This window comes from Mytilus galloprovincialis, chromosome 14 (genome assembly GCF_965363235.1).
Source record: "Mytilus galloprovincialis chromosome 14, xbMytGall1.hap1.1, whole genome shotgun sequence".
Taxonomy (NCBI): domain Eukaryota; kingdom Metazoa; phylum Mollusca; class Bivalvia; order Mytilida; family Mytilidae; genus Mytilus; species Mytilus galloprovincialis.
Genome location: NC_134851.1, coordinates 4,885,688 through 4,908,103, shown reverse-complemented (window position 1 = coordinate 4,908,103; position 22,416 = coordinate 4,885,688). Strand labels below are relative to the sequence as shown.

At 32.5% G+C, this 22,416-nt stretch overlaps 2 protein-coding genes across 10 annotated transcripts in view; one reads left to right on the top strand and one right to left on the bottom strand.

Annotated features, from left to right (window-relative positions):
• LOC143058825 (inositol-trisphosphate 3-kinase homolog) overlaps positions 1-11,216 on the top strand; it is a 76,616-nt gene extending 65,400 nt beyond the window's left edge. For all 9 annotated transcript variants that reach the window (XM_076232298.1, XM_076232300.1, XM_076232299.1 and 6 more), the window contains 5 exons: positions 1,381-1,437; positions 4,427-4,480; positions 6,622-6,741; positions 7,618-7,791; positions 8,307-11,216. In XM_076232298.1, coding sequence (XP_076088413.1) covers positions 1,381-1,437; positions 4,427-4,480; positions 6,622-6,741; positions 7,618-7,791; positions 8,307-8,393 — 492 coding nt within the window. In that variant the 3' untranslated portion in view covers positions 8,394-11,216. The remainder of the gene's footprint in view (positions 1-1,380; positions 1,438-4,426; positions 4,481-6,621; positions 6,742-7,617; positions 7,792-8,306) is intronic.
• Positions 11,217-20,493: 9,277 nt separating this feature from the next.
• Positions 20,494-22,258, bottom strand: LOC143058824 (beta-1,3-galactosyltransferase 5-like). Its single transcript, XM_076232295.1, has one exon. The coding sequence runs from the start codon at positions 22,195-22,197 to the stop codon at positions 20,926-20,928; it is 1,272 nt and encodes a 423-aa protein (XP_076088410.1). The 5' UTR covers positions 22,198-22,258; the 3' UTR covers positions 20,494-20,925.
• Positions 22,259-22,416: the final 158 nt, after the last annotated feature.

Below are 22,416 nucleotides of genomic sequence, written 5' to 3'. Positions count from 1 at the left end.
GTAAGAAGGCCTTAATTTCAACATCATCTTTTTTTTCAAGTTTTTATATGTCAAACACACAAACAAAAAAACACAAATTTTAAGGAAGAATTCTGAAAATTTTGTCAAAAATTAACTTTTTTAAAATGTTTTATAGTTGTTCACATTGAACAGATTGAAAATGTATCATTGATATTGAATAAATGTAATTTCAACCGTTTGAAGGAACTGAATTAGATTGAAATTAATTTCTTCTAGTTGTCTGCCCATAGACCGTTATTTGTATTCCCGCGATTCATGCATGGGATATAACCATTCAGCATGTCAGGGCCCACTTGATTAGACGTGTTTTCCCAGTTAAATTTTTATCTTGCTTATGTGAATTTATTTGATGTTATGTTTAATGTTTTGATTTCAGTAGTAATTATAAATTACTGACTATATTTTGTCAACATGATATTATGTATCATAATGTGCAATTAAAATCAGCGCATGGCACTGTTGTGTGGGTATTCAATTTGAACTTTAGTTTGGTTTTTATTAGTGTCAGGGGCGGATCCAGCCATTTTAAAAAGGGGGGTTCCAACTATATGTCCCCATTCAAATGCATTGATCGGCCAAAAAAAGGGGGGTTCCAATCCCCGGAACCCCCCTCTTGATCCGCCACTGAGTGTTATGTGTATAGAGTTGAGTAGTCTATGGGCGTTAGTAATTTTAGAAGAAATACAATATCACATGCAGATTTGTAGGTCATAACATGTATTTTCATCTTTTAGAAGTTAACTTTTTACTCGGGTAAATTAATATATCATGAATGAGTAGTGGATTTCTCTCTTAGTAGAAATTTAAAGGTCCAAGGGAATAAACTACACAGAGAACAATATCTATTGTATTTATTCAATGGGACAGTAGAACTAACAAAAAGTTAATTAGATTGACCAATAGGAGACAAATCTGTGAAACAGTTTCATTTGGTTTACAATAAAATAGTGAATAAGATACTTATTAGTTTATATTCTTATAATGTCATGAACGTTTGTATGCTTTTATATATTAATGTTACGAAAATATTGTTAGAATAAAAAAGGAACATGGAATACATTTACTGTAAATTCGGAAATTATTGCCATGTTTTTATTATTGCAAAAAATGTGACAGGGTTATAATCGCAATAGTTCATATTTGCATTTTGAAACTTTTTATATGAATTAAACAGGATTTTATCCTATATCGCAAAAATTAAAATCACATTTTAGTTTAAAATGAGAAAATAGCAATAAAAGAAGGACGAAAGATACCAGAGGGACACTCAAAATGCTCTCAAAAATTTCTGAATTAACAGTAACCAAAAGAAAAATAGAAAATGACTTATATCTATAGGATTCAATCTCTTTGTTTCAGTTTAGAGAACAAGAAAGTTCAACAGCTGCATTTGGTTTCAGAATAGAAGCTTTAAGAGTAAGTCTTTAATTTATAGAAATATGTTTTGTTTGTAATGGACCAAATCTAGATATACATGTAAGAAGATAAGGTAGGCGTGCCAATGTGTTAAGCCAATCAGAAATTAGAAAAGGCAATGGTGGCCATAATTGTTGATGAATTAGCTTCAACCAGAACAACTATATTCAGAAAGAACAGTGGATGAAACATATCTGCTAAATTTAATTTGGATCTGTTCTGTGATTCTATAGATTGAAATTGGAAAAACTAATAGTTAACCAAGACTGATGCCAAGTGATGGCAAAACACTCTAATGGCATTTTTAATCCTGTGTTAAAAAGTTAAAAGGACAATGTATGGAAGATATATGCCAAGTTTAGTTTCAATCTGTTCTGTGCATGTGATAAACTAACAGATGACCGATACCAAGTGATATCAAAGCTCATGGGGCCTTCTGCTTCCTGTGTTCAAATATAAAAAGGCCATAATGTTGTGAATTGACAGTTAATACAAGAACCTTTTTGTTTTTTGTTGTTCACAAGCTTACACTCCTATGAATATGTTAAAGGCTATTATGTTGTATTGACTTTTATGATTAATGAATTTCAATGCACTACCAGTTATGAGAACAGTGTTTTCCTTAGGTCACAAACTACACTCCTATGTTTGTTATATTTTGTGATATTATAAATCACTTTGACATTGACCTTTTTACGAAAACAAGGAGATTGATAGGTCACCATACAGCCTTCGATAGTGAGCAATACCCACAGAATATTGTAAGCTATTAGATAAGATAGGATACATTTTATTTCCAAATAGAGGACCCATTATAGGCATAGTTAGTACATTGATTTTTTATAGCACACAATTGCAATAGACAATACACAAGAAAATTAAAAAAAAAGAAATACAACTGAAAAAAAACATGAAATATAAATTGAGTTAATAATACATGTAGTCACGTAAACCAGTATGGTTAGTGTTTATTGACCATTCACCAGATGCAGCATCACATCTATTATAAAAATAGTTTTTAAGTCAAGTCCTTCCTCATGGCTGATGCATATGAACAAATAGTATCGTTGTTCATATGCAGGAGTCACCAAGGGCAGGTGCTTAAAGGACACTCATTTTTTTAAGTCAATACACAGTAATATGAATACTAAAAACACTTTACGAAGCCCCTGAATAACAAAAAAAGGAACAATCAAGAAATCATCTGTTTCCTTTGTTAAGTGGTCAAAATTTTAATTTATCCTTTTTATATTGATGGTTTTAATGTTAACTTTTAACTGCTTTGATTGTTTTTATGTTAAGTGCTTATCAATGCTTATACACTATATAAATATTATAATTAATGATCATAATAATATGTAATAATTCCTGTATTATAAGTAATCATTGAAAACACCTGCTATTATTCTACGATATTTATCAAAGGTGATAATTTGGCATTGTTATGATTTATTATGATAAGATCATTGTCTTCTCTATACTGAATATAACCGACTTTCTGCGGATATTTCCAGTCAACAAATAAATTGCTTATGTCAAGGCTTTTCATTGCTACAAATAAGTGTTTAAATACTATGTTAATAAAAACAAAATATCAAAACATTCATTACTTTCATTGTCTATTAGATATACTGACTGCCTTTAGAAAGGCAACACTATATTGTTCTTTTTAAATTTTTGAATGAATGTGTCACCGTCAAAAGCAATGACTGCCTGTAACAAACGCCAAAATGATTGTCAGAAGGGTCAACCAATTCTGTTTGACAAGTTTGGGTTCTGTTTTACACCTGATTTTGCCTTTGTTCTACCCATTACAATAAGTTTTGCAGTTTACACTTTAGGGCTTTAAATGTTTTTCTTCAGTCGATTATTAAGCAGTTCAGTTTTTGGGAAACATTTATGACATAAATCTGTGCGCAGTGGCATTCGGCAATTTAATTAACAGATGATGTTGCGGCCGTAAACATGCATTGCAAATGACGTTGCATAATCAAATTCTTTTGACGTTGCATTGTCACTACATGTTGATCTGATCATCGATGGTCAGCAACAAATCCTGTCTACCTGTATCATTGTCGGAAGGACAGTTAGATGAGTTTCTGAAGTGAAAGTGTAGGATCGCAGAATTTCACGTTTTTCTGTTCATGGTATTCTTATGGGCTGATTTAGTTTTATATTCCTTAGTCTTGGCAATATGGAGATGCAACATTTTTAAACTGATTTAACTGTGGCCAAGGATTGAAAGACCTGTTTCATGTAGCCAAAAAAACTGAAAAAATCTGTTATTGATTCCAAATTTCGCTTTAAGAAATTCGTGCGACTTAAAAATCCGGTATGTTCAATAACCACAGATAAGTCAGATGTTGATTTATTCTAAAGAGAAAGAAGTATGATAAGCAAGAAAAGTAGTTGTATGAGAATCAAAAATGAGTGTTGCGTTTTTAAAGTCAGTCAGTATAGGTGTATTATATAATAACATATAATATGTTTTGTTGTTCGAGGTCTATAATATTTGTACTTCAGTAAACTATTGTTGGTTAAATGTATATACTATATAGATTTAAATTCTTGCTGTGTTGAAGACCCATTGGTTACCATGGACTGTTACTGGTCTTTGGTCGTGTTGTTGTCTCTTTGACACATTCCCTATTTCCATTCTCAATTTTATACTTGTGTATTTATATGTAGCTGGAGCCCATTTCCATTCTCAGTTTTATACTTGTGTATTTATAGGTAGCTGGAGAACCCCATTTCTATTCTCAGTTTTATACTTGTGTATTTATAGGTAGCTGGAAACCCGACACATTCCCCATTTCCATTCTCAGTTTTATACTTGTGTATTTATAGACACATTCCCCATTTCCATTCTCAGTTTTATACTTGTGTATTTATAGACACATTCCCCATTTCTATTCTCAGTTTTATACTTGTGTATTTATTTGACACATTCCCAATTTCCATTCTCAGTTTTATACTTGTGTATTTATAGGTAGCTGGAGAACCACCAGAGACAAACTTAAAGAAAATTAAAACAAAAGATCAGGTATGTATTTGTACTTACTTTTTTATGCCTGTTTTAAAAGGAGGGTAGTATCTTTAATACTAAAATAACAATGTCCAATTTGTTACCCAGCATGACATAAAAATTATGAATTTAAAATTTCAACTTTACATATAACTTATACAGGACAATAGTGTTGTTAGGATTTTTATGCCCCATTTATGAACATTATGTTTTCTGGTCTGCGTCCGTCCCTCCATTCGTCTCTTTGTCCGTCTGTCTGTCCCACTTTAGGTTAAAGTTTTTGGTTCAGGTTTAAGTTTTTGGTTGAGGTAGTTTTTGATGAAGATGAAGTCCAATCAACTTGAAACTTAGTACACATGTTGACCTTCTGATATGATCTTTCTAATTTTAATGCCAAATTAGAGATTTCCCCCATTTTCAAGGTCCACTGAACATAGAAAATGATAGTGCGGATGGGGCATCCATGTACTAGGGACACATACTTGTTGTTTTCTACATACCTTAGGCCAAAAAAAAACATACGTCTGTTTACGGTTACCGGACCTACCCTACTTTTGAGCGCCGACCCTAAGTCATTTTATTTCCATTGTAGAGTACAAAATAAAAAAAAAACTGAACTTGTGTCAAAAGTGAAGAATGAAGATAGTGTTGCCAATAATATAAATCAATGCCTTATACATCCCAATGTTCACAATTGTGAGCTGTTTTAAGGAAATTCACGACTCGTGTAATGAAATAAACATTTGCCGCAATTTTTTTCCAACAAATAACAAATAGAAATAATCCAATCATTAAAATACAGGTAAACTCGCCCCATGATCAACTAGGACCATGACAAGCCGCAACGGTAGGACTCAAAATCTTGTCACAAAAAATAAAATGGAAATACTGACCTACATACCCTAATTTTTTATGTATGTAACCTTAAACAGACATATATATTCTTTTGGCCTCATATTAATTAACAAGTTTCGAATCCAATACCAATACCAATAATACATGTCACATGTAATGTCTGGTTATAGTAAAATAAACCAGGACAGGTACAAATATTCAAAGATTTTTGATAACTTTACCCCTTATAATCAGCATGACTTTATGAGATCACAATATAAATACTAAAAAATCAAAGCTAAAAGTAAGTGTAGGTACTTGAATTCTAGAACTGAAGGGGAGGTAGGAGGGGTCCTGATCCTGAAATCCCAGGCTTAAAAACACGGAATCCCGTGGTCCCGAATTTAAATAAATTTAAATTCTGACATCCCGAAATTCAAAAAAGAATTCCTGGATCCCGAAAGGGACAATCCCAAAATCCCGAGCTTAAAAACACCCGATCACGGAGTCTCGATAAAAGTCCTATCCCCCCTCAGTACTGTATAAAATGAAGATTGCTAAACTCTAACACAGTACAAATTAAAGGATTATGTAATAATAGTACATAGTATGGCATTCAATGATGAGCAAAACAAATGCCATATAGTCAGCTACAAAGGGGGTCTCATTGAGGGTTTCTGATCCTGGATCCTGCTTACTATTTTGTCAGATTCCTGTATCTCACTTACACTATGTACATAAGCAATTCTGATATTTTTGTAATTTCCCTTGTCCCGCTAGACTTCATTTCCCGTTTTCACAGCACAATAATTTGACTTTCACGTGTCTCGCTTACAAAAAATCAGCAATCCTGCGTCACGCTTAGACCCTAATGAGATCCACTACAAAAGGCATAAAATGTGAAACAATTTAAACAAATAAAACAATGGCTTTATTTATGACAAAACAATAAATGAAAAACAATTATCTCAGACAGCAACAAACATCAGCCTCTGACACAAAAGTTCTTGATAGGTGCATAAAGAATTTGTCTAAACACACGCACCAGGGGCAGATCTAGCCATTTTAAAAAGGGGGAGTTTCTAACCCAGGACAAAGGGGGGTTCCAACTACATGTCCCCATTCAAATGCATTGATAGATCAAAAAAAGGGGGGTTCCAACCCCCAGAACCCCCCTGGATCTGCCACTGCGCACATAAAAAAATAGAAAATATGAAAAAAGAACTTATTGCAATTAAGAAGAAATTAGTTCAAAACCAACCATTAAGAACTAGCTAGATTTTTACCTGAAATGAAGGCATGTTTATCAATTACTTTTTTTATAGGTACAACAGATTTTTAAGAAGTTTCTTAAAGGCAAATCCACAGTACGATGTAATTTATGTGAAAGACTCAGAACTATCCGACAGACATTTGAAATCTCAAAATTCTTTATGTCACGTGAGGTAAGATATCTAAAAATAGAATAAAATATGCAATTAATTCAAAGATCAATTTAGAAAAAAAATCTTGCAAGAAATAAACATTTCATTATTTATATTGCCTAAACTAGAATGATCAAAAGTCTAATTCAATTCATTACAATTAAGAAATGACTGTAATATTTTTTCTGTCTATGAAGAAATAACATCAAAAATGTGGTGCACACTGAAAAACCATCGGTACAGGTTATTTTAAAGTGTACACCACATTTTTTATGCTATTTCGAATAGACAGAAAAAAAATTCAGTCATTTCTTATAATTTAATTCTAAATTCCATTTAAACATGGAGTAGTCCATGAAAAAACATTCATGACGTCACGGTCTTATGACAAAATTATGTCTTTGAGCTGATAAAAGAAACAACGTCAGCCAATCAGAAGATGCCATGCGTTACATTCAAAATTAAATTATTTGACAATGCAGCCAAAGTAGACCTTCAGAAAAATATTTCTTTCTTTGAATAGTGAATAGATAATCTTATTACAGTATAGTCTTAAAAGTTACGCAGCTATAACTTATGGACCATTTAAACAATAATATATCATTATCAAATTTATATATTCTATTACTGATGACAAGGTCAAGTTCAATATTAATGATTTTCACTTTAAATTGTCCAGGAGTTATGGTCCATAATAGATAAGAAATTGACCACAGAATGTGTCAAGTCAAACGCACCTGAAAGCACCTTCATCTAAAACTAAAAAAAAAAACAGTTTGCTGTTAATTTTACATCTCATTTCTTTTTTAAAACAGGAAAAACTATTTTTACCCTTGAAATGTTCATCCTGAAAACGCTTGCATTGATAAATCTATAAATAATATTTTCTATTTTTAGATGATAGGTAGTTCTGTCTTGGTTATATTTGATGGAAACAATGCAAGTGGGGCGTGGCTTATTGACTTTACAAAAACTATGTTGATGACAGATATAACACTGACTCACCGAGAGCCATGGACCTTAGGGAATCATGAAGATGGCTATTTATTTGGATTAGATAATCTCATTCAGGTAAGTAAGAAACCAACTCTGATGAATACAGGAATAATTAGAAATCATTCAGATTGATTATTTATTAGATTAAATAATTTTATTCAGTTAGGAATTTTAGAACAATAGGTGGCATGAAACAAACACTTTTTATGAATATTCAGAGAGGGCAATTATTTTGCATTCAATAAAAAAAAATGTGGAAGATATCTAAGGGACAATCAAAATTCATAAATCTAAATGATACCAACAAAACCATGGCAAAAAATATCAAAAAATGACAATCAAATAACAACCTTCAATACACTACAAAGAAAACTAAATACTAATCAACACAAACCAAAAACAGTCATTGTGATTAGCATTTGAAACAGATGCCTAGGATCTAAGAAGCTTATATTTAAATTTGTTGGTGCCTTGAAATGAAATGTAAGCATTTATAGAACCCACATTATTATTTGTAAGTCTCCCAGTCATACAATTTAACCAAAGTATGGTCCATACATATAGTTGTACTGTTCTGTTATTTCTTTTAGTTCTTTGATAACCCAGATATAGACGAGTTACCTGGTTCACAGCCTTCATCCAGTAACCAGGAGGTACCAGTAGAAGATGGAACTTGAACAGGAAGTTAATGTTGCCACTGGTAACAAGGAGGAGATAACTTTGCTCATTTTAAAACATTCCAATGTTTTATTCTTTCTGCAAATCCGACAGGTGCATGTGTTCAGATCAGAAATCCATAGTGAACATTATTTATAAAGCAATCTGAAAGAATTACTGTAAACCAACTTATTTTTGCGCATACTTTATTTTGTGTTAAGCCCTTTCTATCCTTTTTTGCTGCCATTTAATTTGGCAATTTCCAAATTTACTTGAAGTAATTGATTGAGGAACGATCTAAGTTTAACATATTTACAATGATTTATATTCATGTTATTTTTCTACTCACGAAAGTAAATCACTCGCGGAAATAAATTGGTTTACAGTATACTATTAACTAATCATTGTATAAATATACACGCTCATATGTTTGAAAAGGATTTTTTTATGGATTGTATTTTGATGGTGGTGTTGAGTAAAATTGAATTTACCAAATTATTCAAAGGGAGGTAACTGTATTTCTGTCTAATTTTATTTTTAGTTTGTCACAGGAATGTGTGAAATTATTGAGTTTATTTCTCATTTGGTACATATTTTGTACAATTTGTGGGAGTAAGTTAATGGGAAAATGTATGAAAAATGTAGAATAACAAGAATTATAAAACTTTACACCAGCAGAATATTTAAATTTTGTGGTTTTGAAATCAGCAAGAAATCTAAGGGTTGCTGGAATAGAATAATGCGTAGCCTCAGAAATACACGGGTAATAAAATAATAAAAAATGAGAGAAATGAAGATTCTTGAAGGAATATAAAGGGCATTGTGAATGAAGAGTAAGTGATCTAATAGAATAGACTTTGATTATCTCCCTTACATAGAAATTTCTATGTGAAAACGATTTTGAAAAATAACCTATTTTACTCTTTAACAAAATAATGACAACTCCTAATCTATTAGATGTTTTACAAATCCTTGATGTTTTCATAAAAAGTCCCTTGTCAACAATTTATTGTAAACTGTAAAACACGATATCATTCAGTTTGCTTTTGCTGTGGTCATTTTTATCTGGAAATATTAAATTGCACAATGTTAAACAAATATGAGTCATTATGCACATCAAGTTTGAAAAACACAAATAAAAACCAGGTTAATGGACAACTAATAGAAGATTACATTTGTAATTCAAATAATTGCACAAACTGTATAGGTATCTTCTACATCATTGGTTTTAAAGGTAGAGAGTTTTCTCATGCCACATCTTCTTATATTATAATGTTTGCTGTTTTTGTCTAACTTATATTGTTCTTTTTGGCTGAACCGGGTAAATATGTATTGGAGATTGGACTGTAATCTAGAGTTTATTTTATTGAAGGATCAACCCGTTACAGAAAGTAATTTTAAATCCACAGGGCAAAATGAATTTTGATTTATATTAATAGGTAATATGTTACTGTTTTATGTATACACTAGTCATTTTACATACAGGGTTTTGATTTACACAATTTTTGATATTTATGTTCACACAAGCATGAATACAGATTGTTTCTTCTTAAAGTATTAATTTTATGTATCATATTTTTTAGCTGTCAAGTTTTTTTCTTTTTATTTTCAAATAGTAGTTGATTTGGTTTTGGGATCCCCTTACTGGTACCTTTTAGTGGCTATTCCAATTCAATGGATAAGGGACAGAAGGGAGTAATTTTAAAAAAAATACTCACATCCATCATGAGAAATTTAGCCACATACAATGGACAAAATATTATAATTATAATTGGCCCACAACAATATGAAAAAAAAATTTGCTTCCTTCCTCCCACATTCAATGGTATAACATCACAGAGGTGTTTCCCATTTTGACAGAAGCATTTGAGTTCATTAGATTACCTGTTAAAATATATTTGATTAATGTTTATATGAAACAAGCTCATTTATCCACTTTTTAATGTTATCTTTTTTATAATTTATATTATTTAAGAATAAAAGGATAATATTTTTCTTTTATTCCTTCAGTTGTTAATAGGTTACTCATTTAAAATGAGTTAAAGGCAAAAATATCCATGTGGCTTTAAGTATACAGGTAAAATTTACTAATTACAATGTAATATTCAATTTTTAGTATTTTTGTTGCATTTTGTCATAGGACATGGCATTATTTTAAAGTAAGTCATAGAAATAAGAGCTGTCAATCACAATTTAAAAGTAAAAGGTGTCATTCACAAGTCACTTTAAATTCTAGAATTTACTAAGAAAAAAGCATTTCATAAACAAATTCATTAAGGATATATATATAATGAAATCTGGCTATTTACATTCAAAAGTTCTTAAATATTTTTAAAATTAAAGTTGTTTAAATTATCAGGATTAAGAAAATTAAAGAATGTGGGGGCATGGTATTTTTGATTTTTTCCTCTTTATTTTCTTTAAAAAGTTGCATTGTATTCTCAATGTATGCTGTTTCAGATCAAGGGTTAAGGATAATTTATTTATTAGAAATTTTGTCAGTGGCTTGATCCAGGTTCTTTAACCTTAGATTCAACAGGGGAAAAAATATGGTATTGTTTCAAGGATATTAGGATTAAAAAGTTTTAGCTTTATGCAGTTTTAGTTATGTTTGACAAGGAAGAGTCAGAGCTTTGTTTTGTTTGAATTCTTATGACAAGAAAAGTTTTAGCTTTGTTTTGTTTCCATTCTAAAGCTTTACGTGTAATATTAAAAAACCTAGTTTTTTGTAATTTTATAATGTGACAATAACGCCTTATTTTTTAAGAAGAGCATTACAGTGATATTATATGTGTAACGCCAGTATTTTGGTTTTGTTGTACAATAAATGAAAACACCCCAAATGTTTGTAATATTTATTTTCTAGTGTTTTTATGTTGTCATGGTTATATCTGTATTCAAACAATGTGCGTTTGCTGCATTTGAAGCAGTTCTTTGCTTTGATGGTACATTTAAAAGCTGTATGAAAAAGCAAAATAAAAAATAGATAAAATTTCAAAAAGGAATGTCCCGAATCAAATGGCAAAATCAAAAACTCAAACATTTCAAACAATGGATAGCAACTGTCATATTCCTATAAAAACATGCAGATCAATGAAAGCTAAAGGGGACTGAAAATGAATTGGCCAAATATGATTAACAATGACTGATGAATATTAATGGGAATACTAGTTCGATGATCACACCAGAATGTACATAATGGGAGTATTCAATCCTGTCTGATACTTGATGTACTTACCCTATGTGGAAGTGCTCTATCTGAATTTTTTCTTGTTACAAAGAATGTTCCTGAGTGCAAGACAACAAAATGCTTATCAAAAATTGAAAAAAAGCAAAATAAGAATATCCAAGGCAAAATTCCAAATGGAAAGTACCTTAACAAATGGCAAAAGCTAAAACACATCAAACAAATGGAAAACAATTGTCATAATCCTTGCGTGGTATAGGCATTTCCATATGTAGGAATTTTGGTTTTATAGCTAGCTAAACTTCTCACTTGTACAAATGTATGACAGTCGCTTAGTATAAAATTTCATTAAATTGACAACAATCTGTGGGAAAAACAAACAGACATAAAAGATAAAATGGTCAAAAATTAGAAGAGTTATGCTTGTTTTTTTACTTTTCTGCGAAGAAAGTATCTGAGTGGTAGATGCAATATTAATTAAATTCAGGAGTGGCAGTTTTTGTCGAGCCTGCAACTTTTGTTGCAGAAAGCTCGACATAGGTATAGTGATCCGGCGGCGGCTACGGCGGCGACGGTGTTAGCTAACTTCTTAAAAGCTTTATATATTAGAAGGTGGAAGACCTGGATGCTTCATACTTTGTATATAGATGCCTCATGTTACGAAGTTTCCGTCAGTCACATGTCCAATGTCCTTGACCTCATTTTCATGGTTCAGTGACTACTTGAAAAAAAAGTTCAGATTTTTTGTAATGTTGAATTTTCTCTTATTATAAGTAATAGGATAACTATATTTGATATGTGCGTACCTTGAAAGGTCCATTTCATGGATCAGTGAACAAGGTTAAGTTTTGGTGGTCAAGTCCATATCTCAGATACTACAAGCAATAGGGCTAATATATTCGGTGTATGGAAGGACTGTAAGGTGTACATGTCCAACTGGCAGGTGTCATCTGACCTTGACCTCATTTTCATGGTTCAGTGGTTATAGTTAAATTTTTGTGTTTTGGTCTGTTTTTCTCATACTATATGCAATAGGTCTACTATATTTGTTGTATGGAATGATTGTAAGGTGTACCTATCTAGTGGGCAGATGTCATGTGACCTTGACCTCATTTTCATGGTTCAGTGGTCAGAGTTAAGTTTTTGAGTTTTGGTCTTTTTATCTAATACTATATGCCATAGGTCATCTATATTTAGTGTATGGAAATATTTTATGATCTTTATGTCAGTCGCACAGGTTTTGTTTGACCGTGACCTCATTTTCACGGTTCATTGCACAGTGTTAAGTTTTTGTGTTTTGGTCTATTTTTCTTAAAAGAGGGACGAAAGATACCAAAGGGACAGTCAAACTCATAAATCTAAAACAAACTGACAACGCCATGGCTAAAAATGAAAAAGACAAACAAACAACAGCACACACGACACAACATAGAAAACTAAAGAATAAACAACACGAACCCCACCAAAAAACTTAAAACTATAAGTAATAGGTCAACTATATATGTTGTATAGAAGCATTGTTAGCTGTACATGTCTGCCTGGCATGGTTCATCTGACCTTGACCTCATTTTCAAGTTCATTGGTCTTTGTTTTGTTATCTTGGTTAATGTTAAGTTTATGTGACAGTTGTATTAAAGCTTAGCTTTATACTTAGGACTATCAACATAATATCAATGATTAGTATAGAAGGCGAGACATTTCAGCGTGTGCACTCTTGTTTTTTTCTTTTTGGTCGATCAACATTACAGGGCAGAATATTAGATAGTAAAGCAATAGGCTAACTATATTTGATGTATGGAATGACTGTAAGGTTAGCATGTAAGTCTTGCATGGTTCATCTGACCTTGGTTTCATTGTTATAGTTAATTGTATGATTAACACTAAGTAATCAGATACTAATATGACAATAGTTACATATATTTAGGACGAATATTGACTGTAAATTGTACATGTCAGTCGATCAGAAGGAAGTTACTTAACCAAGAGTTCCAAGTGGTAATGTTGAAACGATCCCTTAATAATTTGTATCTAAAATCACGTCCACTTTTCCCGAAGGTGACCTACCAATTTAGACTAATCACCGGGTTTGTACTTACTGGAGCAACACGATGGCTGCCATATTTGGAGAAGGATCTGCTCACTCTTCGAAGCACCTGAGATCAGCTCAGTTTTTGATGGGGTTCCTGTTGCTCAGTCTAAAGTTTTCTATGATGTGTTTTGTGCACTTTTGCTAGCCTTTTGTCGCTTTTTCACTTTTAGCCATGGCGTTGTCAGGTTGTTTCCTTCGACATATGAGTTTGAATTTTATTGGGGGGGGGGGGGGTATATCACTCCACTGACGAAATTGAGATAAATAAATAATAAGGTCTCTAAATAAAGTCACTGATCTATTCAAATTATTGGGGAAAACTTCTTACAAATGTCTGGCAAATCTATCTATCTATGTGAAAAATTTATCACGACATATAAGTTTGAATGTTATTGGATTTTTGGTATATTTTTCTCTTTTTCACCAAAGTAGTTGTGTATGGATTCATATTTTTTACATAAGATTTACCAGACCTTTGTAAGAAGTTTCCCCAATAATTTGAAGAGATTAGTGGCTTTATTATATATTTACTAGAATTTCGTTAATGGTTTGATTCAGGTAACTTAACCTTAGATTTATCCGTACATTATTAGTGACGTCAGTTAAGCATGTAAAACAGATCCTATATGAGGCCACGTTAAAGCACATTTACCTCAGATTTACCAGAACGTTAATAGTATCTTGATAAATGTACACTTTCCGTAGAATTACCAGAACTTTGAAAGAGGCTTTTAAAAGTACCTTACCCTACCGAATTAGACTATTTACCATATTTGTTATAACATGAGCAACACGACGGGTGCCAAATAATGATCTGCTTACCCTTCCTGAGCACCTGAGATCACCCCTAGTTTTTGGTTGGGTTCGTGTTGCTTATTCTTTAGTCTTTGTTTTGTCATGAGTACTATTGTTTGTCTCTTTGTCTTTTTCATTTTTAGCCATGGCTTTGTCAGTTTTGTTTCAATTTATGAGTTTGACTGTCCCTTTGGTATCTTTCGTCCCTCTTTTACCCTAAGATTCACCAGTCCATAACTTTTTTTAGTAGCTGGAGACAAGTACATAAACATTAGATTGACAACAACTTTTTGTCGGTGGCTTCTTTCGACTACCTGTACGAAGATTTTCCAGATTGTGACAGTGACTTGATTCAGGCACCTTTACCATCGATTTACCTTAACTTTGGCTTGATGAAGGAACCTGTATCTTAGATTCTTTTACCTTAAATATGAGCAGAATGTTGTCAGTGGCTTGTTTCATGGACGTTTACTTTAGATTTACCATATGTGTGTGGTTTGATGTAGGTATCTCTACTTTAGATTCATCGTCGATAGCCAGATGTGTGTACCTTTATTCTATATAACCAGAATATGTTTGGCTTATTTTGTTACCTTTAACTTCGATGTAATAGCAAAGCAATGTGTGGCTTTATTCATGTACTTAACCTTCGAATTAAAAAAACAATTGTATCTTGATTCGTGTACGTATTACATATATTTACTAGAACTTTGTCAGTGACTTGATACGGGCACCTTTACCATACATTTACCAGAACTTTGTCAGTGACTTGATTTAGTCCCTTTACCATATTTTCATCAGACCTTTTCAGTATTTTGATTAATGAACCTAAATCTTCAAGTCATAAGAAACCTTAAATTTAAAAAAAATATGCATATGTTTTTTATAACTAAATAGATAGTTTTCATTATACAACTTATGAACATATACTTTTTTTCTGAGGAAAATTCTTTAATTTTTCCATATTTAGAAGAAGTTTACTTATTTTTAATTGCTTCCTTTCAGGCAGTAATTCGCCAACATATTTTCCGTATGCATAGTGACCTGAGCGTAACCCTCCTCGTAAAAATCCAATGATCGCAATACGCATGGATCTGTCATTAAAATAAACAATTATTTGATTGTACATGTTAAACACATGTTCAATACCCATGCTTTTTGTTACTTGTTTATTATAAGGTGACAATCGGTAAACTTCGTCTTCAAAACACGGCATTTAATGAGCAGCCATATTTGTTAAATCATAACAGATAGAGAGAGAAACAAATTGACGATTTAACGATATATTTGCGTAAAAAATGAGAAATTCGTGCACAGAGGACTAAGTTTATGATATATACATGCATTGGTGCAAGAATTGGATAAACATTATTTTTCACCACTCACTCGTTTCATATGACTTTAAATTTACCAGAAATTTGTCATTGGTTTGAGTCATGTACATACCATAGATTTACCGGAACTTTGATAGGGTTTGTTATATTGGTTATTCTCATCGGATTTTGTCTAATGCTTAGTCCGTTGCTGTGTGTGTTACATTTTAATGTTGTGTCGTTGTTCTCCTCTAATATTTAATGCGTTTCCTTCCGTTTTAGTTTGTTATTTGTCCATAGATTTATGAGTTTTGAACAGCGGTATACTACTGTTGCCTTTATTTGTCTCAGGTACCGTTAACGTAGATTATTCAGAACGTTATCAGTGACTTAATTAAGGTACTTCTACTATATATTGAACAGAACCTTTTTAGTAACTTAATGCAGTCACCTTTACCATATATATTTTTTTACACTTTGTCAGCTTTTTGATTCATGTATATCACACTAAGGATTACCAGAACTTCGTCACTGACTTGATTCAGGCACCTTTATTATACATTTACCATTTTTTTTTTCATTGGCTTGATTCATGTACATTTAACATGTACCGGTATTTAATCAGGTCTTTATCGGTGACTTGGTTCAGTCATCTTTGCCATATATTTACAAGAATTTTGTCAATGTCTTGTAACAGCCACCTTTACAATATTTTTATACCAAAACTTTACTAGTGTTTTCATTCATGAACCTTAAACCTAGATGTACCAAAAATTTGTAAGTGGCTTGATTCAGACACCTTTCCCATATATTTACCAGAATTTTATCAGTAGTATGATTAAGGAACCTTATCAGATATTCAAAAGAATTTTGTCAGTGACTTGATCCAGGCACCTTTACGATATATTTACCAGAACTCTGTCAGTAGTTTGGTTAATGTACCTTTACAATATATTTACCAGAACTTTGTTAGCTTTGTTATCAAAATATTTTCCTAAATTGTGCTACAGCAAATTTGAATAGTGAAATATCCTTATGTTCATACCAGTACCAAATTACTGGCTACTCGGATGGTTGTTCACTCAGGGCCGGACTAACAGTCCACCAAAAGAGGTATCAAACTAGTTGAAGTAATAATATGCACCAGATTCGCATTTGGAACCTTACGGATACAAAATTCATGTTTATCAAAATCTTTAAGCAACAATTGCCAAAAAAAGGGACGAAAGATACCAAACTCATAAATAGAAAATAAACTGACAACGCCAAGAAACTAAATTGGCAATCTCTTTTATCTTCTTTTGTATGAAGTTTAAAGATCCACACTATGACGAAAATTTCCGATCGACTCATCACGGTAGAAAGTTTGAATATATCACATTTGTTTCCAATTCGTTAATATGTTTAAGCTTTTGATTTTTAGCTCATCTGGCCCGAAGGTCCAAGTGAGCTTTTCCCATCACTTTGCGTCCGGCGTCCGTCGTCGTCCGTCGTCCGTCGTCGTTAACTTTTACAAAAATCTTCTCCTGAAACTACTGGGCCAAATTAAACCAAACTTGGCCACAATCATCATTGGGGTATCTAGTTTAAAAAATGTGTCCGGTGACCCGGCCAACCAACCAAGATGGCCGCCATGGCTAAAAATAGAACATAGGGGTAAAATGCAGTTTTTTGCTTATAACTCAAAAACCAAAGCATTTAGAGCAAATCTGACACGAGGTAAAATTGTTGATCAGGTCAAGATCTATCTGCCCTGAAATTTTCAGATGAATCGGACAACCTGTTGTTGGGTTGCTGCCCCTGAATTGGTAATTTTAAGGAAATTTTGCTGTTTTTAGTTATTATCTTGAACATTATTATAGATAGAGATAAACTGTAAACAGCAATAATGTTCAGCAAAGTAAGATTTACAAATAAGTCAAACATGACCGAAATGGTCAGTTGACCCCTTTAGGAGTTATTGCCCTTTATAGTCAATTTTTAACCATGTTTCGTAAATCTTAGTAATCTTTTACAAAAATCTTCTTCTCTGAAACTACTGGGCCAAATTAATCCAAACTTGGCCACAATCATCTTTGGGGTATCTAGTTAAAAAAAGGTGTCCGGTGACTCGGTCTTCCAACCAAGATGGCCACCACGGCTAAAATAGAACAAAGGGGTAAAATGCAGTTTTTGGGTTATAACTCAAAAACCAAAGCATTTAGAGCAAATCTGACATGGTGTAAAATTGTTAATCAGGTCATGATCTATCTGCCCTGAAATTTACAGACCAATCGGACAACCCTTTTTTGGGTTGTTGCCCCTGAATTGGTAATTTTAAGGACATTTTGCTGTTTTTGGTTATTATCTTGAATATTATTATAGATAGAGATAAACTGTAAACAGCAATAATGTACAGCAAAGTAAGACCTGAAAAGAAGTCAACATGACCAAAATGGTCACTTGACCCCCTAAGGAGTTATTGCCCTTTATATAGTCATTTTTTAACAATTTTCACAAAATTTGTAAAATTTTACTAACATTTTCCACTGTAACTACTGGGCCAAATTCATTATAGATAGAGATAATTGTAAGCAGCAAGAATGTTCAGTAAAGTAAGATCTACAAACACATCACCATCACCAAACCACAATTTTGTCTTGAATCCATCTGACAGTGTGTCCTTTGTTTAATATTCACATAGACCAAGGTGAGCGACACAGGCTCTTTAGAGCCTCTAGTTTCATTTGCTAAGGGAATTTCCGTTTAGAATTTTCGGAGTTCGGTATTTTTGGTAATCTTACTTTGGACTTTATAAAACTGCTTCCTTTAGTAATGGAAAAGATAAAACTACAATGTCAAACTGCAGAAGGAATCTCCTTATTATTGAATATATTTTGCCCTTTTCCAACACCAAGTAAAAATTTACAAAATGTAATATATATAGTATTTCCGAAAGAAAGCTTTGTTCTTCTTTGTTACATATTGGTTTGTTTCTATAGTGATAGTTTAGATTATAACACAATGTTGACTGCTGTACCCCTGTTTTATACATTGTTACCTTTTATGTCTGTTTGGTTTTATTTTGTTCACGCATCGTTGTCAATACAATGGACTTTATTGTTGCTGTTATAAAAGTGAGAGGTTTAGCTGTCTATGAAACAAGGTTCAATCCACCATTTTCTACATAAGAAAATGTCTGTACCAGGTCAGGAATATGTCAGTTGTTATTTATTCTTTTGATGTGTTTGAGCTTTTGGTTTTGCCATTCAATTAGGGACTTTCCATTATGAATCTTCCTCGAAGTTCAATATTTTTATGATTTTACTTTTGATAAGCCTGATCTGCTAATGTAGTCTGATATTTTATGTTTCTTACGTTTCTGATCCATATGTACTAAGCTTTGATCCTTTACTTCGCGATTCCTTTTGAGTAAAGGAGAAAGATTAAGTTATTTCCAAATTATTTCAATGTTGATCACATTATTGAATGTGTCATTAAATACGAATTATGCTTGATCAATGAATTGTATATCTAAAAGATTTGACCACAGTGGATATACCTGTTTACATTGTTGGATATGGTTATGCGCCTGAATTAGTTTTATTGGGGTTAAGGTTTTTATCGCATAGTCCGTTTCTATGTATGTTGGCGTTTGATTTTTTTCCAGCTAGTTTCAGATTGTTTTCCGATCTGTTCCCTTTATAGATGAGGTACATATCTCGATCAAGTTGGGTTTGTGATCAGGATTGGTTATCGTTTAATCGATTTATTACTATTGAATAGTGGTATACTATTGTTGCCTTTATTAAACAACAATCTAACACAAGTAAACTTGACCGCGTTGGTTGAGAAAATGATCATATCATCAGCATACAAGTATAATAATAATATGTTATTCGTGTCGTAATGTATAAGTAAGCTTGTGACAAACAAAATACAAATTACATAAACTTAACAACAATCGGATAAACAAGAATCCCTTTTCCTCGGTTGCATTTACCATTTTAAAAAAGGTACATGCTCTTTTTTACTGTTGAAAATTTGTTGAAATAATTTTTGAAAGTCAAACTTGTAAAGTCAGTATTTTTAGATGGACCAGTTCAGACAAATTATTGTTCACAAATTAATTATTTTTTGAACCATAAAAAGAAATGGGATTCGTCATCTACATCATTGATAAAGCAAATGGTAAATAGTCTAAGACTATCAAGTACTAACATGTAGAAACCATTAAGCTTTATGAATACATCTGTATTTTACATAAAAAGTCAATATTGAGCTTAAACAATAACCGTGTGTTTTTCTTTGTTGTGATGTTATGCTATTGTTTCATAAAAAAAGGGAGAAGGTTTTGATCCATCAAAACGTTTAATCCCGCTGCAAATGTGTGCACCTGTCCTAAGTCAGGAATCTGATGTACAGTGTTTATGTGATTTATACGTGTTTCTCGTTTCTCGTTTTTTTAATTTTATATAGATTAGACCGTTGGTTTTCCCGTTTGAATGGTTTTACACTAGTAATTTTTGGGGCCCTTTATAGCTTGTTGTTCGGTGTGAGCCAAGGCTCCGTGTTGAAGGCCGTACATTGACCTGTAATGGTTTACTTTTTTAAAATTGTTATTTGGATGAAGAGTTGTCTCATTGGCACTCACACCATGCACATCTTCCAATATCTAGTAAAATAGAATAGAGCATTATAAATCAGAACTCAACGACGGGGGAACACAATGACAAAACGATTAAAAACAATGGAAAAACAATTTAAATTGTTTTATTGTCGAATTTTGAAAGAACATTTGAATGATGAAGGATGAATAACGTAATGTACAAACCCGCCGATAATAGTATACGCAGCCACGTCCGGGCGGATTGTGGAAGTCGATGCCGAGTGGAAGATTGTCTAGGTCTCTGCAGGTTAAAGTACTTACTACCCTTTTTCGATGAGTTCAATCGACGCAGTTTGAAGGGCACATGTTCTGCCCGTTCTAGTATCCTTCTTATGTTCCAGTGATATTCTGAAATGCTGTTGTCCATCTCGGGCGAAAAAAATTTGCAATGCTACCTATGTTAATTATTTTATAGTGTTTCCCGTACTAATATGCATACCCCTGTACGATAAACAAGGAACAATCAATCAACAATGGTAGAACATACCATGTTGGTACGAATGATAAGTTCCATATCGATTTAATTGAAAATTAATTTTGGATTTTTGACAAAACGTCTTCCACCAGACCTCAAATTCATTTTGGCATTTCGTCGAAACATTTGTTCCATGTTAAGCCTATTTAATTGTTGTCTTTTTAAATGTAATGAACCTCCTATTTGTGGATCAAATTGGTGCTTAACTTGTCCAACCGGATTTAAACCATAGCATTGTGTATTCCATATCCTCCTCAACTCGAAAGGTAAAAACTCATGTGTAGTAACGAGCCAGTCGCTTTTTAACCAGCAAGGATTTCCACGAACGTGTACTGAATTAAATCCGTAAAGATTGATAACTTTCGCTTTTAGTTTAGTCATACATAAAGCGACATAAATGTCTTCCAGTGGAAAATAGGGAACATCCTTAGAAACATTAACAATCGCCTTCATCACTTGAAAATCCATCACGTACGCTGTACCAGAACAAAATGGCGGATATATACCATATGGGTAGCTACGCCATGAAATATAATACTTGTTCTCTGGGTCACGGATTGGTGATTCTCCGCGATGACAATTTCCGCCAATTGCACCCTTGATTGCACCATGTAGAAGGATACTGGTCAAAGCTTTCTTATTGAGCCACATATCGTCATCTATTTTCAACACATACGACGCTCGAGGGCAGACGGTCATAATCCATTTGAAGGAGGATATTGTTTTAAATGTTAAATTTTTGTATGAATCAATGAAATCAAACTGGACAATATCTTTGTGTTCGTCGATTTCTTCTTGCAGCTGTTTTTTGTGGTCTGAATTGGCTTTTCTGGCTACAACAAACGTATATCGGATTGAAGAATTAATATCGGACAGCCATGTTTCACGTATAACTTTCCTTCGTTCAATATTGGATGGATTTGAGAATATCAGAATTGCAAGCAATACTTTATCATGTTGTCTACAAATGTCTGGTTCTATTAGCGGTTCTAATTCTGAAATTTGTGTTAGCAAAGATTTTCCTGTTCCATTTGAAAATCCAAGAACATTCAAATTACGTTTGTTCAACATTTTATTTTTTTCATCTTGTAATCGGAGACGGCCATCATCAGACAAGTTCTCTATAAATTCACCCGCTTCGTTGTCATTCATTTCTACTTTCCGTAATCCAGTCCTGTCCAACAGATTTATAACTGGTCCCGGGACGTAAATAACAACAGTATTACCATACCAGTACAATATTAACATGTTAACTATTCCTGACAATATCATAACTCCAGCAAAGCAAACAAGTGAAATTTTAAAATTTCGATGCATAACTGTTACATATGTTATATTCAATGTGATTATTTACAACAAAAACTTTGAATTAATTACATAAGTATAGATATAAGTTAATCATTATTGTATGTCTAGTGACAACAATGATAAAATTTATCAAATATTTTATCAAGGGTTAATATCCACTTTATAACCCAATTATCTCATACTTCGAAATAAAACCATGTTGAATTAAGAATGGATTTTTTATAAAAT